Raw genomic sequence first — 19,095 nt, 5'->3', positions numbered from 1 at the left:
TCCTAACGCAAAACTTCACCTGGATGTATAAAAAAAACGAAAGTAAACACCGCTATACAAACTGTGACAATGAGAAGCTGCACCATTCTGAATAGGAGGCGAGAAAAGTTGAAGCTGAAGAGACCCAGAGATGTGATGACACTAAACCGTGGAAACATTCATCACTTTGGGCTTTCCTCCTTAAAGCACCCTGTGATTTACCAGAAATACTGCTCAAAGTAGAGGCAGAAACGGTAAAATGTACGGATACTGTACGGATAATGTACGGATACTGTATGGATAGTGTACAGATACTGTACGGATAATGAATTGATAATGTACGGATAATGTACAGATAATGTACGGATTATGTGCGGATAATGCACGGATAATGTACATATACTGTACTAATAATTCACGGAAAGTGCACGAGTAATATACGGATAATGCACGGATACTGTACGGATAATGCACGGATATTGTATGGATAATGCACAGATAATATACGGGTATTGCATGATTAATGCACGGATAAGGCACTTATACTGTACGGATAATGCCACGAAACGCAATAACCCAACAGCACAGGTGAATCTTAATGATAAAAGCCTTTACAGAATCATTTCAGAGACTCATTTTAGAGCATGGTATTCGCTGTGCCCTCTGCGCATGTTCGCGTCAACGAATCAGGATTCATTAGTACGTACTACAAATGTCAGTATGCAAAAGAAATAAAATCATTTCCGTCTCCACGATACTGTTTCCACATCCCGCTGTACTTTTGATCGGTCGTCAGGGAACTCTTTTACTGCCGCTTTAATGACTTTGGCTTCACACAATCCCAGTCCCTTCTCTGTATTATACTGAACACTTCCTTGTGAATACATCTGACTGTGTACAAACAAGGCCAAAACATGGACTGTGGGTTGAACTGTATTTTGATATGTATATTCGGTGATGGACTTTATTAGAAGACTGACAATGTCATGCACGTTATCATCACTCAATACTATTACGGTAGACATTCCATACAATGTTGCTTTACAAAGTCAATATGATGGGTTTCTAAGAAGGGCAGCACTCTGGAATATTATTGTCACGAGTTGATTTGATAACCCAGTAATCGGAACGCACAGAACTAAATTGTGAAATCGGTACATGGTCACTTCTTGTTCTGACAAACATATGCATGTTCACACACGACGGTGCATAACATCTTGCGATATGACAATCAGCTTTGATTGCTTCTGAGTGCCCACTTGTCAAGATTTCACAGTTGCCTTGCTTGTAGGTTATGCGGAAGGGACAGGTTGGCGCAGGTGTGTGTAAAACTGTCAAAATAAAGACATCTGATATGTTGTCGTCTGGGTCTCGCATATTAACGTTCAGTTACCTCCCTTGTATTGTGAAAGAAGGGGCGTTTCTATTTACTGTAAAGAAAGGCGTTGTGTTAACGTAATGTATTCATTTATACTGACTGTTGGAAGTATTTACAAATTTAACAGGAAAAACGTGCGCATTTCGAATAAGGTCGACAATGTCACACCTGCGAGTTGAATTGGTATTTATTAAAGCTGACCTCAAATTGTCACAATAATTCATATATTCATTATTAGTTCATCTCTGCAAGGTAAATCCTTAATTGTGTGAAAACAACAAGCTTGTTCTGATAGCGGAGTCAGTAACATAATGCGAGAATGAGTTCAAGAATAATGAGAGAAAGGTTTAGTCTAAAATATAAGTATAAACAAAGATATAGATCTAGACCCACGTTTCTAAAACGCCTTGTTTGTCAAGTAAACAACGCTTATCACAAGAGCGAATCAATGTGAACGGTTTGTTACAATGTTTGACGACCAGGCAGAATGTGTCTCATCGTACCCTGGCGACGTGATTCGATGCTCATAATGTCACCACGTTTCTCAAACGCCTTGTTTGTAAAGTAAGCAACGCTTATCACAATAGCGACTATTTAAACTATAACGGTGCATTACAATGCGAGACCTGGCAGAATGTGTCTCATCGTACCCTGACGCCATGATTCGATGCTCATGATGTCAGCAGTTGGTTTGCCTGGTCGGATAATAATACAGATCACCAATATGTAGTTCACATGTGATGTTGTTTCGGCATAGAAACAGAGACAGAGACAAACTACACGTTTGACATCGAATCACAGACGTTTCAACATATTTAATGGTGCACTCAACACGTGAATGAGTTTGGTGTTATCCCTCTTTGAACAGTATTTCAGTAATACCATGTCATCTTGATGCGGAAGGTAAGCCCGAAGTGGCTCGCAACAACATATTTTCAGTATGTGCCAACCAAAATTGCCCCATTACAGGGACGGACGAACTAATTTCTTGAAAATTGGAAAATGATTTATGTGACGTCTCATTTCTTGTTTCCCAGATGGCGACATCCCAGATTGAGAAAGTAAAAAAAAGCCTCACTTGTGTGATCTGCCAGGAACTGTACACAGACCCCTGTACACTGAGGTGTGATCACACATTCTGCAGGAAATATGTCACTGCATACATCCAAACCAGAAAAGACGCTGTACAGTCCAAGACGATCCCCTGTCCCTGCTGTCGACAAGATACCAAGGTCCCCCACCCGAGCCGGCCAGTGGAGGAGTGGGCGGGGCAGATCAAACCCAGCATCATTATACAGGGGCTGATTTACACATAAGCTGGTGTTGTCAAAACAGGTATTGATAACATGTGCCTTTTAATGGTATTTGATGTTTTTTAAACACAGGGTATAATTACACTATTGCAGTAAGACACTGTTCCAACGATAACAACTGACCCAAATAAACACTAGAAAATACACATTTATCCATAAGACGAGTTTGTCAAAAACATGCCTTCTACTGTATCATCAGCACTGGAAGAAAGGTGTAATATGTATTTTAGCTATGATATTCCTTATAAGCACGTTCATTATTAACACTGAATATGATGCGTACATAATGTATATTAATACTAGTATATGTAACAGTTATTGTGACCAGGTGATCGATAATGCTCTTGCAAACAAAAGTCTAAAAATGTCTACAAATTCCACTATATGTAAAGGGATTTGTAAGGGCCCAGCTATTTAATATTCTTAGGGGTTGGGTTTAGGTGGGGATGTTATCGAAAGAAAATATCTTCTCCCTGAATATTCTTCAAAAACATAATTAGGCTTCAGATTGCTGAAAAAAGAAATTGCCAGTACTGAGTTCTTAATATAAATTAAGGCTCAAAGGTATATATAAATTATTTTTTTAATATCAGGTTCTGTAGCTGGGGCTGAAAAATAACTAATCTCGATACAATATCCCATATCAAATGGTCGGTTTCATTTTGATTAGAACTGTGAGTCTACATCAATATATTAACAGTGTTATTTATTGGCAGCCAATGTCTGAAGCAAAATTATTTTATTCAAGCATTTTCTCTTTCAATTTTTTTAGTTTTCGATCAAATCCTGGGCTCCCAAAATCCACCCCGATTCCCCACTCACAAGAATATCAAATAACCCTGACAAGCCAACACTTTCTCAACTAGCCTATATTAAAAATCCTGTTCATAACCTAAAAATAGATAAGGGAATATTTTCTCCTAAAATTTTCTATCTCGTAATTTATAAAAATATAGATAGCTCCACTAACCATAGAAATGTTCCTTACAGATTCCGTTTCATGTTGCTCAGTGTGTGAGAAGTTAGGGGAGACAACTCCGGGAGCCTCATGGTGAGAGATGTGTCAAGATGCATTGTGCAAATCCTGCATCACATAGCCATGAAATCTGTGACCTTTCAGGGGAGGTCAAGGTGAGGAGGAGGCGCAAGGTCGTGTGCAGGGAACACAAGGATGAGGTTATAAAGCTTGTTTGTAAAGACTGCCACAAAGCTGTGTGTCAGACGTGTCTACCACAGGAAATGTGAGTCTGTCGTTATCATACAGTCAATGATGCCAACAATGAAATACGACTTGAGAAAAAAACGCTTAACAGTTGTCAAATCAAGCATAAATAAAAACAACTGATGAATGAAGTCAAAGATATGACAGACAAACAAACTAAGGAACTTAAAGCAGATGTCAGAGTTGAAGAGATTGATGTGCAGATTTACAGACAACATTTTGAGTTCATTGACCAGGCCTTGGTATCGGACTGTGAGATGGACCTGTATGGCGCGTATCAGGCCTGGGAGTCGGGGGCTGTAGAGTTGGGGGATGTCAGGGACACAGACACAGCAGACACACGGAGAATAGATGACATCAAGTTTACACCTGACACTGACAACGTCCAGCACATCCTAGATGACCTACAGTTGGGGAAGATTGAGGTCACATACCAGGATCAGGGTACATGTCTGACGTCTCCAGTGCTGGTTGACACGATTGATGGGAGGATGGCGGATGATGAAGAGAAGCCTTATCTATGTGACATCACAGTCCTGGTTGTAAATGGCATACATGCATCTGTAGTCACTGACAGCGAAAACAAGTGTGTGAAGTCTCTGTCCACAAAAACCAATTTGAAATGCCACAGTAGACTTCCCCTGGATGACTCTCCATGGGGTGTAACACAGTTGAAGGAGAACCAGGTAATGGTTGCTGTCCCTGACTCCAGTCAGATTGTAACTGTAGAAGTGACCCCTGACCTGGTACTGCTCTCTACCATCACAACACGCAAGGGGTACTGCAGTCCTTCATCTCTATCAGCAGGTACTTGGGACTGTGTTGATATCCTGGACATGGCGGGACAGGAGACATCCTGGTTGCTGGCAAGAACAATGTGGTAAAGCTGACAGAGACAGGGGATTATGGCACAGATCATCAGGACATTGGCTATGATCAACAAGGATTGTATGTGGATAGACATGACACACTGTATGTGTGTGAAGAAAGTCAGATACACTAAATCAACTTCATGTAGTCACATCAACTATTGCATATATTCAATAATCAGTGTTAACTGCACTATAACAACTCAAACAGGTCTCTTCTGATTGGGGTGGGAATTATCATACAAAGGTGTATACACAGACATTTATTTCCACATCATTACACTTCACATTATGTGTTTAGCAGCCTGTTTCTCTTCATTAAACCACCTCTGTGTTCTAGTAGGTAGAGCGTCTGACGGGAAAGCGAAGGGTCGATGGTTTGATCCCGATGTGCTCAAGAGATACCACGATGTCACTCTACCCTATAGATATATTAGAAGATAGGATATGGTTTATTTGTAATAAACACATTGAAGTCAGTGCTTCAGTAGGGCTTGGGTGGGTAGCTCGGATACTCGGTCGAGGGGGTCCTAAGTAGGGCCCGGGTTACCACAGGACTACATGGACCTGTGGTTAGTCACGGAATATATTGTTAACGACAATGACATTAACAACACAATGGTTAAAACCAAACAAACTACCAATCGCTAATGTTCGCATTTCTTTCTGACTATGCATACATTCCTTCTAACTTTTAGATGTTTGAGTAAAAATAAAGCCTCAGTCAACGTCAGTGTATGCATGACCAGATCGTTTTATACGTACATAGCGTTTTTTGCTTCGGCTCCAGTAAAACAATTCCCAATCGGATGTTGAATCGTCTACAGTCTTTTTGTGTTAATGACTAGATAAGAAGCCTTTGAATTTATTCCATGATTGTGAGTGCAAGTGATTCCATGGCATTTGATTGGTTAACCTAAAGAAATTAGTCCACGCCCACCAGCGAACTACTTGCAAGACGTAGTAGGACTTTCCAGTGTCTGGCCCGTGATATGCATAGCCTCCAGTTCAAATAAAATTAATGAATGGAAACTTCAATGAATTATTTTTACTAATTTTTGTGTCACACATATAATCATTAGATTCATTTAAAATATCATTTGTACATAGCACGGGTAAAAATATATTTTTTGACAAATGAAAAAAACCCCTGATAACAGTCTGTCGTCTGCTTATTTTAATCCATAACTGGTTTACACAAGAGATATCGCTGCGTTGAAAATGCATCACAATGCTTTGAGGAGCATTGTGATGTCATTAGTTACCATGACGTCACGGTCAACTGAACCACTTAATGTCTCTGAAGCTGGTTATCTGTACCTTTTTCACACTGGAGACACTACTTATTACTGTTTACAAGCTGAAAAGGTGAACATTTTTCAGTTTACTTTCACGATGGTGGCATGTTCAAATCATAGAAGAATATTTCAACATATTTTCAAGAGCCATCTCTGAGTCAAACTGTCCATCACAGAATAAGAACATGAATACAATAACTATAGCTATTACTGCCATCAGTCCTAAAAAGGATGCATTAGATGCAGAAGTAGGTGGACATAGTGGAATCATAGAATTCAGCATTGGGATGCGAGGCATTGGGAGTGTCGGGGTTTTGTTTGATGCGAATATTTGATATTGATAGGATATTAACAAAATAATAGACCATTATACACCTACGTGCATATGCCATAATACTTACGTTGACTATTGTCAATGTACTTTGATTGTTAGAATACCTTAAATGTCTGAGCAAATATATTCACTCAAAAACATATGACTATGTTATGCACTAACTTTATTATAGTTGTCTTGTGATTATTGATTTGGATCGAAATGTTTTGGATAAAATATACATTCAGCCATGGATAGCATTTCCCCTAATGCCAGTGTGAAGACCTTGATGGATGCGGTTATTGCCAACCATCGTGATGCACTGAGAGTTGATCCACATTCTATATCAATGCAGCGCCAGGAAATCCTATCTCACTGTCAAGCCTTTGAGATTTAAACTTTTATTGATTCTTGTTGATATATTTGATATCAAAAGACACCTTTTGGGAGAGATTATCTATAACCGTACATATCCAACCATGAGAAAATTAAAATGGCCGCATGCTTAGACCCTTTCCTAGTAACTTGATGGTAGTTTATTGTGGGTTTTCGAGCCTTGTGCATCACTACAAACATAACAATAATCCTAAAGCCGAAACGGAAGCACCTTGAAATGTGTATTCGCTGAATTTAAAAGATGACATTGACCCCATTTGACAAGCAATACACGCGGTGGCAAGCTAACCACTAAAAACAAGTTGCATTTTATATTACATCCCATACATTAATGTACACTGCAGTAGTGACATACCCCTAATATTCATTCAGATCATTTAGTAATTTCAGTTACTATATCGCTATAAGAATGCAGAGCGAAAACGGTTCTTTCCAAAAATCAATTGTTGCAGTAAAAGAATAATTATGTTATAACTTGATAAAGAAGATAAATAAACTGTGTAATCGACAAGTATAAAGACAAGGCTTTCTTGTCAAACATGAGAGGGGAAACACTTTTCCTACGCAACAATACAAAACAAAATGAGTCAAGTTAAAGAAACATAGAATCAAAATTAAATACTTTAGAAACTTTAAATGAAATTCGGATAAAGTTAACAGAAATGAATATTAAACAAAATATACAAGGATACTTTATTTGATTAAAAAGGTGGATAGAGCAAGGGAAAGGCAAGTCACCATTCGTATACAAGTATATTTTTCAGGGAAACCATACAATTTCCCCTGCCTAAAAGGACATAAAGGGGAATTTAGAATATTGGATCCAACCTTTACAAGAACAGAAAGTTATGAAAAGTGGGGATATACCCGTATACTGCCTCAAACATACACGATAGAAGATTCGTAATCTTAGTGCAAGAGTTGTGAGTTGATGGTTTCAATTCAGAATCATACATGCATAATGATGTCAAACAATTACTTGTTTTAAACATATTCTATTCACAATACATTGTAGTAAAATGGATATGGTACCAGTTGTCCAAATTAGAACACCCTCTCCATAATATTTACAAAATCCAATTACAATATGTACAGTAGGCAGAAAGAAGGAAGGAGAAGCAGAATAGAATATTATGACGTACCTAAGTTATTACCGTTCTCGATATCTTCCACGTCACTGTATATTCAGTCACGGGGTAACGGGATTATGTTGACTCCAGACCCATCGCAAACACACAAGGAACAATTCTTCACTTCACGTATACCCGTAAATCGTCAACCTCAGCTTGTGATGTGATCACATGACTGACAAACTTCTCCGCCTCCGTCAGTTGGATCAGCTGGTTTCGGCGCCCGTCTGCAAGCAGGGTATCCCCTGTACTGGTAGTTGTGATGCCTGAAGGCCAGGACAGAGACCTGTCTCGTACAGGAACGTACTCCCGCAGGATATTCCACTCTGACGTTACGCAGGTCAAAGACTTCTTCCAGTCTGACACTAGAATCCTGTCCTTGCCCTTCATACTAAGACAGAAAGGGAAAATGAAACAGGTCTAGCTTGCCATGTGTTGTGATTGATCTCAACACTTTTCCTGACATATTCAGGATATCAACCGAGGTCCGACAGCCCGCTATCAGTTGTGATGGATCTCAAACCACGAAGAAGGAGTATCTTCAGGTCAGCATCACCTGGTTAGGATATACTTCTACTGTTACCATCTGCCGGGCGTTTGGAACCTCAGCCATCACCTGGTTCTCATTCAACTGTGTTATACACCTTGGTTCGTTATTCAAGGTAGGTTTGCTGTGGCATGACTGGTTGTTCCTTGTATAAAAAGACTTCCAGGCACTTGTTCTTCAAATCCGTAACGGCTGTTATTTGGTATAGCATCTATGACAAAAACAATGACATCAGATAGACCAGCCTCCTTGACGTCAAGCTTTACCCTGCCATCAACGACGTCACACAACATGGAGGACACGGCCATTTTGACGTCTTGGTATGCACGTTATATATAGGTGGTGTCAGCGATAAAGGTTATCAACTCCAAAGGTAACGCCGAGCCAATAGCGTGTTGTCTTGGGTTTTCCAGATAACACCTTCCTGAAAAATATGTAAAACTTTGTCATAATTCACGTAACATTAAAAACATAACCATCATAAATCTGTTAGTTCATGGAGGTATATGAATATGAAAGATATAACAGTGTAACGTCAGTCACGCATGACGTAGTCTTTATTAGGATACCCATATTACTATGTGTGTTGTGTTTCACACCTCTTTGCTCAGGTTCAAAGGGAGTGGGTAGACGAAATTAAATCATAAATAAACCTAACTCCCTTTAATTGAATACAACTGATAAAACATGCGCAAAGTAGGTTCACAATTTGAAGTCATAGTCTCAAGAGTTCATATACTGAACATTTTCCAAAAACACAGGCCTTTATGAACTCACAAAGCGATCAAAATAACAGGTATAATAGACACGGATCTGACAATGTTGCTGAATACCGGAAATACTCTGACAACATTTCAACATCCAACATTGTCATTTTAGCCGTTCTAATGCACACACAGTAAAATATGTAGGTGTGCGCAAGACGAGTCAAAGCCGATGGCAAAGACCTATGACCTATGACATTGTTATCCATAAATTATATCTTCTTTTTCATCCGTCAACTTGTTTAAAATGCCTATTAAACAGTTGTGTGAATTGATTTCGCCTGGCAAAAAGTGCCATATGCCAATATGGACGAACGTTTTCTATTCTAGAAACTGACTGACTGGATTAGTTTTTCAGAAAAATAGTCCATCTACTATCCCACCTCAAACAAAATTGATTGTTCCGAACATGTATGTTCCCCACATGGTCTGCCAATTACCACTAGACTGTCCCATCGACCTTTGCAATTGGGGTTATTAAAATTGTACATTATTTAAGAAATATTGTTTATCGTACAATAACATACTGCAGGGTGAATAAACCATGAGGGACGCAGTCGTTTATTTCTTAAATGAGATATTAATTGATGGAACCATTTCTCAAATGTCATTATATGTGTCTGAAATATTGGGTACACAATATTACAACATTAAAATTCAGAACATGTATTTAAAGAGACGTCTTTGTATTGATATATTTGCCCCTAATAAGGCAGTACAAGGACGAACTGGACGTGATTGTATGCAGCGTTTAGTCAATGTAGCGTTGTAATTGGAATATATAGTGGAGGACGGATTGTAATCGATTCCGCATCAATTTTACTTCATGCTCAAACGTTCAGACAATAATGGCCAACGAACTTGGGTATCAGAGTTTAAGGATTTACTATTTGTATGATTGTATTTACCTTGGATAAAGATTTCATGTTATATTGGTAATGAGAATGTTTGTGTGTGGAATTTAAAGCAAAGACAGGATGATATGTTTACGCAGTCTTGTCATGATTCAAAGTCAACATCTTAATTTATTTCCAGGTATGCTACTTAAATCACATTTACATCCATGAATGTACATATTACATCTGTAGGTTTAGAATGTCGTTGCACAATCTGAAAATACATGTATACTTGTTTAGAAGAGGCTCTGTTGTTCAATTAGCTGATTGTGTTGTGTGACAGCTGACAAGGAACACACTGTCATTGGTGAAATTGAGCAAAAGAACCATTTACTGTTTAGATCATTACAGGTGTAAACGGGATATTGTTATCAATTTACAGCCAAAGCAACTCTGCACGATTTTAAAAGATGAAAAGATATACATTTAACATTCACACGAAGTTATTCTATGAAGGCTTCATTCACTTTTCACAAAGAATGTGTAGAGTGCTTGTCTCAATCCCTGATAACGCTGGACTGAGCTGACACGGAAGTGATTTATCTGTCACGTGATATTGTTTCCTCACCTACATAGATGCAGTAGAACAGGTATTACCTGTATGATATTTACGACATCAAGGGACACAATGACCCCGTCTCTGCACAATGTATGCTGATTGGATATAAATAAGCCTGGTGTCAAGGGTTATGAATGTGCAGTGGTATATAGCGTGGGAATAAATAGTGAATATTTGTATTTTCAAGTGACCTGACATAGTTGATATTTCAAAGAGAAATGATGAGAAATGAGGCAGATGTAAAATCGTTCAGCCATAGAGTGTTACTTCACTGGAGTGAGGGGCGATCGGGTAGCCTAGTAGTTAAAGCGTTTGCTCGTCACGCCGAAGACCCGGGTTCGATTCCCGACATGGGTACAATATGTGAAGTCCATTTCTCGTGTCACTCACTCACTCACTCACTCACGCACGCACGCACGCACGCACGCACGCACACAAGCACGCACGCACACACGCACACACGCACTCACGCAAGCACTCACGCACTCACGCACTCACGCACTTACTCACTCACTCACTCACTGGAGTGGGATACCGGTTTTATATTTTAAGAGAAATACGGTATTTCATCACTTAATACATACAAACACATTGGTCAGCGCACTTGTTATTAGTATACATAATACATATCTGCCGGTTGGTGTGTCTGTTGTCCGCAGGCCTGTCGTCAACTTGATTAACATGATACACGGATACACTGTAATGAGATACCAGTGATATGATGAGGTAAATGCCGCACTCATTAATATTCCAACTACATATCATAGCGTTTAGGTGCCTCAATGTGTTTAAACCTGACATTTGTTATGGTTTCTTTAGAATCTAAACATTATAGAAATTGAAACCAAAAACAAACGCCTGACAGATCACAAAATACGAAATACATCAAACCCGCCAAAAGATCGACTCTTGACATATGTGCCCTTTCGTATTCAAACAGACGAGGCAATTTTACATGTAACTGTGCCATTGATCGAGACGGGGTGATTGCTCCAGGTTGGTCAAGTTATTTCTGGTATACATGGATCCTTGTTACAACAGGATATTGATCATGTATGAAGACAGTGATGTGTAATTTATGTTTCATATTCGCATGGTTATCACATTTTTTTTATAGTGTTTGTATGTTTCAGATAAAATCTCTCTTTTGGTGTTGATTTGGACTTGTTACACAGCGGGTGATGGTACGTTGGTCACTTTATATCTTTACCTAACACATTGAGACTGTAATGTGGCTAATAATTATCTAAATATTTTCACTGATATAATAGATGTATATAATAATGTCCAATGCACTTCCATCATTTGACTTGTCCCATATGTTCTCGTGTATTTCAAGTGAACAACTGACGTGCCTTTGCATGTGTTTGTGACGGGTGCTACTGGTGGGGCAGGATACGCTCACCTTTTTACGAACACCTGGTGTCATCACTATTTGATAGTGATTACTAAACACATGATCATCATATTGTCGGAATTGTAAATGACTAGATTTCTTTTGAATATGGAAACGGTTTTCTCACTTTAGTAAAATTGATATGTACTGTGAAGTTAGTAGGTCAAGAAAACATGAGACAAGGAAGGACGTCAGAACATTTACGAAAACAACATAAAACATCTTTCGTTCATCAGTTGCGTTGGGTGTGTCATGTGTTCGTGTCAGCATGTTTCAGTCACCTAGAGTCATGGGATGTCCATACATATATGGAAATGAACACCGTCCAGTAAAAGTAAATAGGGATATTCCTTCATCGCACAGATCCAAACTCGATCAGGGAAATTTATCATTTTATCAATTAATCATGAAGGAATAGTAAAACACGTAAATATATACGTTAAATCTCGTGTATTGAAATCAGTAAATGCTTTCATGCTTATAGTATCAGAGGCTAAACATTAGTCCCCATACGTACTGAGGGAAACTAGTAAGAGATTACCTGTAGGGTATCGCACGTGCCACATATGCAGGTTTTGTGTTCAAGTAAAACGAAACAAGAGATTATTCAGCATGCAGTGAACATATCTGACATTAAAATCTGTGACTTCGCTTAGTGATCTGAAGCTTTTGACCACAACAGTATATATGACTTTATAAATTTATTTTTACAACATGCGGAGACCCCAGGAATCCTGCTGGTGTAAGAGTGGTATAACACCTACATGTTTCTCGAGATTAAGATGTTTACATGACAGTGTTTTGATCTGCCAGTTAACATTACTTAGAAATACTGGTCAGATTTATATTTACGTTTCATGTTAGAAAGAGTTAACTTATCTGTGGCATATTTCATATCTAAAACATTTAAGTCATGTGAATCACCACAACTGGTATATAGCTGCTTGTCCAAACGCTCCCTCGCGCATGTAACCTTTTATTTCTTGTGCTGACATAAACGTCAAACGAGTGTGTATAACATCTTAGGATATTACAAAAATACTGTTTAGAGTGTGTACTGTCAGTTTATATTGATATGTGCCGATCTCTCAAGTTGTTATAGGAATCATCCTGGATTCGACCCAGGAACCTACGTTGTCATCAGTTTTGATCTCTTATAAATCACCACTAGTCGATATTTCGGAGTTACCTCCCTCGTACGTCATGCGGAAGGGACAGGTAGGCACAGGTTAGCACAGGTGTGTACCTCGGCGGGATTTGGTTATGTCAAGGCATCCAGGACGTACAATTAAAACACAGTGCACATGACGAACTAGTATATCTGTTTATTCAGGTCAGCATCAACTTATATAAGGTATGCGTTTCTTTAATTTAGTTATGTAAACACAAGAAACATCAAAGGAAGAGAAACCGAAAGTAGAAATTGTTGACCCCAAGGTAATACAAAAATGTAAAGTATATTGAATTCAATTTCTTTTATTGTTATGGGTTTTACAAATGTTTGACATTGTCGACGTGTAAAAATGACACAATAGAGATGTGTTGACTTGGTCCTGAATACTAACGTTCACAGTTACCCCCCTTGTATTGTGACTGTGAGGGGGCGTGTCCATTATCAGTAAATCAAGGCTTGGTTGGTGTTGACGGAGGTGGATTACAGGTCACTAATACAGGACCCTATTGGTAGTTGTTTTAGAGTTAGCTTTCATTATATAAAAACAAATGCACATTTGAATCAATGACGACAGTTTACTGCCTCATCTACATGAGAGAAGTTGACATCAAATCTCATCTAACATGATCAAAATACATTCATATATTCAGTTTCGGTTCATTTATTCAAGGTAAATCCTTTATTGAGTGGAAACAACGATCGAGCTTGTTCTTATGACAGAATTCATAAAAAAAACTATAATGTAGGAACATATTTTATTGAAACAATAGTATAAACAATTACATAGACACGCGCTTCTCAAACACCTTGTTTGACATGAAGTCACGATATGTAGAATCTGTTATTCCTGTAGCACTATGGATTGGTCGATATGGTCATTTGTGTTACAAGAAATGAGATGTTAACGACTCATTCGACATGGATTTACAGAGGCGTCTCAGCATACTTAGTGGTGCACACAAGCTACTGATGGGTTGAATGTGTTTGGTGTTATGCCGCTTAAGGCAGTATTTCAGTTATATCATCGCGTGTCAGCTTGATATGGAAGTCGCACTCAAGAAATGTTATTGCCTCAAACAAAACACATGTAACGCCATTACAAAGACGGAACAACTTCAGCTGAAACTATTTCTAAAAAAAGTGAACAGTTATTTTTGTTTTACAGATGGCGACGTCACGAGCTGACAAAGTAATGGAATTCCTCACCTGTGTGATCTGCACAGACCTGTACACAGACCCCTGTACACTGAGGTGTGATCACACATTCTGCAGGAAATGTGTCACAGGATACATCCAAACCAGACCAGATGCCGTACAGTCCAAGACGATCCCCTGTGCCTTCTGTCGACAAGATACCAATGTCCCCGACCCCAGCCGGCAAGTGGAGGAGTGGGCGGGGCAGATTAAACCCAGCATCATTATACAGGGGCTGATTGACACACAAGCTGACGTTGTCGAAACAGGTATTGGTTTATTATATTATGAATTACCCATTCATTTCACAAACTGAAATCTATTAATAAGAATCATGTTTGAAATAAAAAAAACATGTTAAAGGGTAATCATTATTTGTTTAAACATGCAGTATAATTACAGTACTGCTGTTCACAGTATGTTCAATGATACCAATGACTCCACTAAACGACTCCAGAAAATATACATTTGTTACAAACATGACTCCAACTGTAATCACGGCATAGAAATATTTACAATATATTTTGACGTCGGGACAATGTGCACTGGCAATGCTAATTGACCTACTGATTATTATCGGTTTACATGATGCAAATATACTCAGATCATCCATAAAGCACTTGAAAATATTATTATATGAAAACATCTACAAATGACAGTTTATGAAAAGGTTATTTGTAATGATAGAATGTTTCAGGTTGATAATAGTGAGTGAGTGAGTATGTAGTTTTGCCGCCTTCAGGAATGTTCCAGCGATATCACTGCTGGGGACACCAGAAATGGCCTTCACACATTTTACTCAAGTAGGGAATCAAACCTGGCTAACACTTAAACCACAAGGCTTCCCTACCGCCCGTGAAAATCGTGATCGAAACTGTACGCTTGTAAGAGTAATTGTACCTGTTGAAACTACATGTACATAACTGGGTGAATGAGTTTTACGCCACTGTTAATTATGCCAATATGGGCTTCACACATCAAACCCACGGGCGTGACGAGCCAACACGTTATCTCCAAGCCTACACCCACCGCCCTATTCGTGCATTGAAAATAGGTGAGAGGGGGTGATTTTACCTGTATTCTCAATCTTCTTATTTATATGAATATTGTTATGATATGTCAAATAACTATAGACATGTCCACTTACAGGTTCCGCTTCATGTTGCTCAGTGTGTGAGAAGTTAGGGGAGACAACTCCGGGAGCCTCATGGTGTTCTGAGTGTCAAGTGTCCCTCTGCGAGAGATGTGTCAAGATGCATGGTGCAAGTCCAGCATCACATGACCATGAAATCTGTGACCTTTCAGGAGAGGTCAAGGTGAAGAGGAGACGCAAGGTCATGTGCAGGGAACATAAGGATGAGGTTATAAAGCTTGTGTGTAAAGACTGCAACAAAGCTGTGTGTCAGACATGTTGTGTTATTTACCATAGGAAATGTGAGTCTGTCATTACCATTCAGTCAATGTTGCCAAACCTGAAATACCATTTAAGAAAGCATGCTAAACAGTTATCAAAGAAAATACATAGAAAAGAAACAATTGTTAGCGGAATTGAGAAAAACAAAATAGCAGTAGAAAATCACATTAAATCTGCTGTTGAGAGAGCCATAGCCAACATCAAGCAGAAAGAAAAACAGCTGATGAACGAAGTCAAAGATATTACAGACAAACAAACAAAGGAACTTAAAGCAGATGTTAAGCTTGAAGAGATTGAGATGCAGATGTACAGACAACATTGTGAGTTCATTGACCAGGCCTTGGTATCAGACTGTGAGATGGACCTGTATGACGCGAATCAGGCCTGGGAGTCGGGGGCTGTAGAGGTAGGGGATGTCAGGGACACAGACACAGCAGACACACGGAGAATAGATGACATCAGTTTCACACCTGACACTGACAACGTCCAGCACATCCTAGATGACCTACAGCTGGGGGGGATTGACGTCACACACCAGGATCAGGGCACATGTCTGCCGTCTCCAGTGCAAGTTGACGTGATAGATGGGAAGATGGCGGGCGATGAGGTGGAGCCTGCTCTACGTGACGTCACAGTCCTGGTTGTAGATGGTATACAGACAGTTGTAGTCACTGACTTCAATAACAAGTGTGTGAAATCCTTCTACACTAGAAACAATCAACTGTGTCAAAGTAAACTTCCCCTGGATGGCTCTCCATGGGGTGTAACACAGTTGAAGGAGAACCAGGTGATGGTTGCTGTCCCTAACTCCAGTCAGATTGTAACAGTAGAAGTGACCCCTGACCTGGTGCTGCTCTCAACCATCACAACAAGGAAGGACTACTACAGTCTCGCTGTTCTGAGTCCTTCATCTCTAGTATCAGGTTGTCGGGTCTGTGTTGATATCCTGGACATAGCGGGACACGTGCTGAGGTCAGTTACTACACACAACAATGATACACTGTTTACCTACCCCTGGTACATGTGTGTCACCAACAAGGGCAACATACTCGTGTCTGACAGTCAGGAGCAGTCTGTGACATGTGTGACGTCAGAGGGGGATGTTGTGTGGAGATACGCCCCTACTGGAGACAGAGCAATCATCCCTTATGGTATCTCAACTACTCCAACAGGAGACATCCTGCTTGCAGACAGCAACAAGGTGATACGGCTGACAGAGACAGGGGATTATGTCACAGGTCATAAAGACATTGGCTGTGATCCATGGGGATTGTATGTCGATAGACATGACACACTGTATGTTTGTGGTGGAGGTCAGACACACGAAGTCAACTTCATGTAGTCACATCAATAATTGCAGGATTTCAATCATCACTATCACTGGTGTTAAATTCACTATAACAACTCAATATGGACTCTTCCGATTGGGGTGTGAATGATCATACAAAGGTGTATCCAAAGACATTATTTCCACATCATTACACTTCACATTATGTGTTTAGCAACCTGGTTCTCTTTATTAAATCGCCTCCGTGTTCTAGTAAGTACGGTGTCGGCCGGGAAGGCGAAAAGCCTTTGGTTTGATCCCAATATGCTCAAGAGATACCAATACTTCACTCTATTCTTAGTGGATATGATATGGTTTACTTGTATTGAAGTGCTCACATGACTACTTGGACCTGTGGATGGTCACTTGATATATTGTTTAATGACACTAATGAGTTCCCAACTCTTGAGACCATCAGTGGGTTCCCGGGTCGGGCTGGTTACCCGGGCTGTAGATTTGGACTCGTCCCAGGTCCAGTCAGTAGCATGCTAGGTACGTGGTCCACTGCACCCTGGTCATAGAATGGTTTTACTTTACTAGATAGTAGATAGGGTGTTCCATGTAGGATGTTTGCGATGTCATGAAGTTTGTCTTGTGGAACGTTATGGCGAGCCACTTAATAACAAATAGCTCCTGTACGGAGGAACACTTCTACAATTGTGTAATTGTGTCCATATCTATACTGATTATAATAGTGTTGTAGGCAATTGTCAAAAAATAAACTGTAAGTGATCCCATGTTATTGTTTGGCTAAAAATGAAATTATTTTTGTGTGTCAGCTCCATAATCAGAGACCATAAAATAGATTTAGTTTACTCTGCATAAACTGAACAAACATTAGGCCACGCAAACCCTCGGATTTGTTTCATGACAGGCTGATAATAGAATTGGTAGATCTTGTGTTGCACTATTGCGCTGTACAATGTCACATAGTTTGATTAGTCTACTCTTTGTTTGTGTTAATGTCTTGATGAAGTTGTTATTGTTGACTTGTAAAATGTATTTTTTTGCTTAGAGGCGTATGCACACTTTGCGTTTTATACGGAGATTGTATGTAACAAGTGAACGCGTTGTATGCACACAAGCTTTTTTAGATTTATACCTCCATAAACACAATAAATATTGAAGTTAATTCTTAAATAAATAAATTGCAAGTGAGTCCGTTGCATTAGATTGTTTAACCTAAAATAACATTAGCCCACGCCCAATAGCGAACTACTTGCGTGATGTCGTAGGAATTCGCGGTGGCTCGCCCGTGATATGCATAGCCCCTAGTTTAAATAAAATCATTGAAATCATTGAAAGAAAACTTCAATCGATTTCTTTTACTTATTTGTACCGCACACATAATCATTGGATCGTTTTAAATAGCATTGACACTCAGCAAGAGCAGAATGTATTTTTCACAAATAAAAAACATGACACTATACCTTTGTCTGTCATGTACTTACACCTCCATAAACGCAACAAATATTGAAGTAAATTATTTACATTAAAGTTGCGTCACAATGTTTTGCAGACCAGTGTGACATCATCGGTTACCATGACGTCACGATCAACTGACATACCTTTTCTCTCTGCCACTGGAGCTGGTCAGTTGTACTTTTTTACACTGGAGACATTTGATATTATTCTTTACAGCTGAAAAGGTTGGAAACAGAATCTCACCTCGTACACTTCTGTTTTTAGCCATTAGGGCTGGGTTAGGTGGGTCCTGGGTTGGATCTGATCACCCACAAGATTACCCGAACCCGCGTTTAGTCACGTGCTATATTGTTCAATAACAATAAAACTCCATGGCTACACCACAAATCACTAATGTTTCCTATTTCTTTCTGACGATCCAAGTATTCCTCTGACTTTTATATATCTGAGTAAAGGTAAAGCTTCAGTCAATTTCAGTGTATGCATGATCAGTTCGTATAT

General features: G+C 39.3%; 2 protein-coding genes across 2 annotated transcripts in view; both read left to right on the top strand.

The window, feature by feature from the left end:
* The first annotated feature begins 11,755 nt into the window (after positions 1-11,755).
* LOC124132492 (tripartite motif-containing protein 3-like) lies at positions 11,756-18,596 on the top strand. Its single transcript, XM_046496418.2, has 3 exons — positions 11,756-11,848; positions 14,400-14,697; positions 15,578-18,596. Exons 1-3 carry the CDS (start codon positions 11,846-11,848, stop codon positions 17,182-17,184), a joined length of 1,908 nt encoding a protein of 635 aa, XP_046352374.2. The 5' UTR covers positions 11,756-11,845; the 3' UTR covers positions 17,185-18,596.
* The window catches only part of LOC124132486 (tripartite motif-containing protein 2-like), a 77,253-nt gene continuing 71,405 nt past the window's right edge, over positions 13,248-19,095 (top strand). Inside the window, exon 1 of the mRNA XM_048392599.1 lies at positions 13,248-13,288. The gene's annotated coding sequence lies outside the window, so the exon portion shown is untranslated. The remainder of the gene's footprint in view (positions 13,289-19,095) is intronic.

This window comes from Haliotis rufescens, unplaced genomic scaffold (genome assembly GCF_023055435.1).
Source record: "Haliotis rufescens isolate VD_foot unplaced genomic scaffold, xgHalRufe1.0.p SCAF_11, whole genome shotgun sequence".
NCBI classification, from domain to species: domain Eukaryota; kingdom Metazoa; phylum Mollusca; class Gastropoda; order Lepetellida; family Haliotidae; genus Haliotis; species Haliotis rufescens.
The sequence above is the reverse complement of the archived record's forward strand: the minus strand, read 5'-3'. Positions and strand labels throughout refer to the sequence as shown.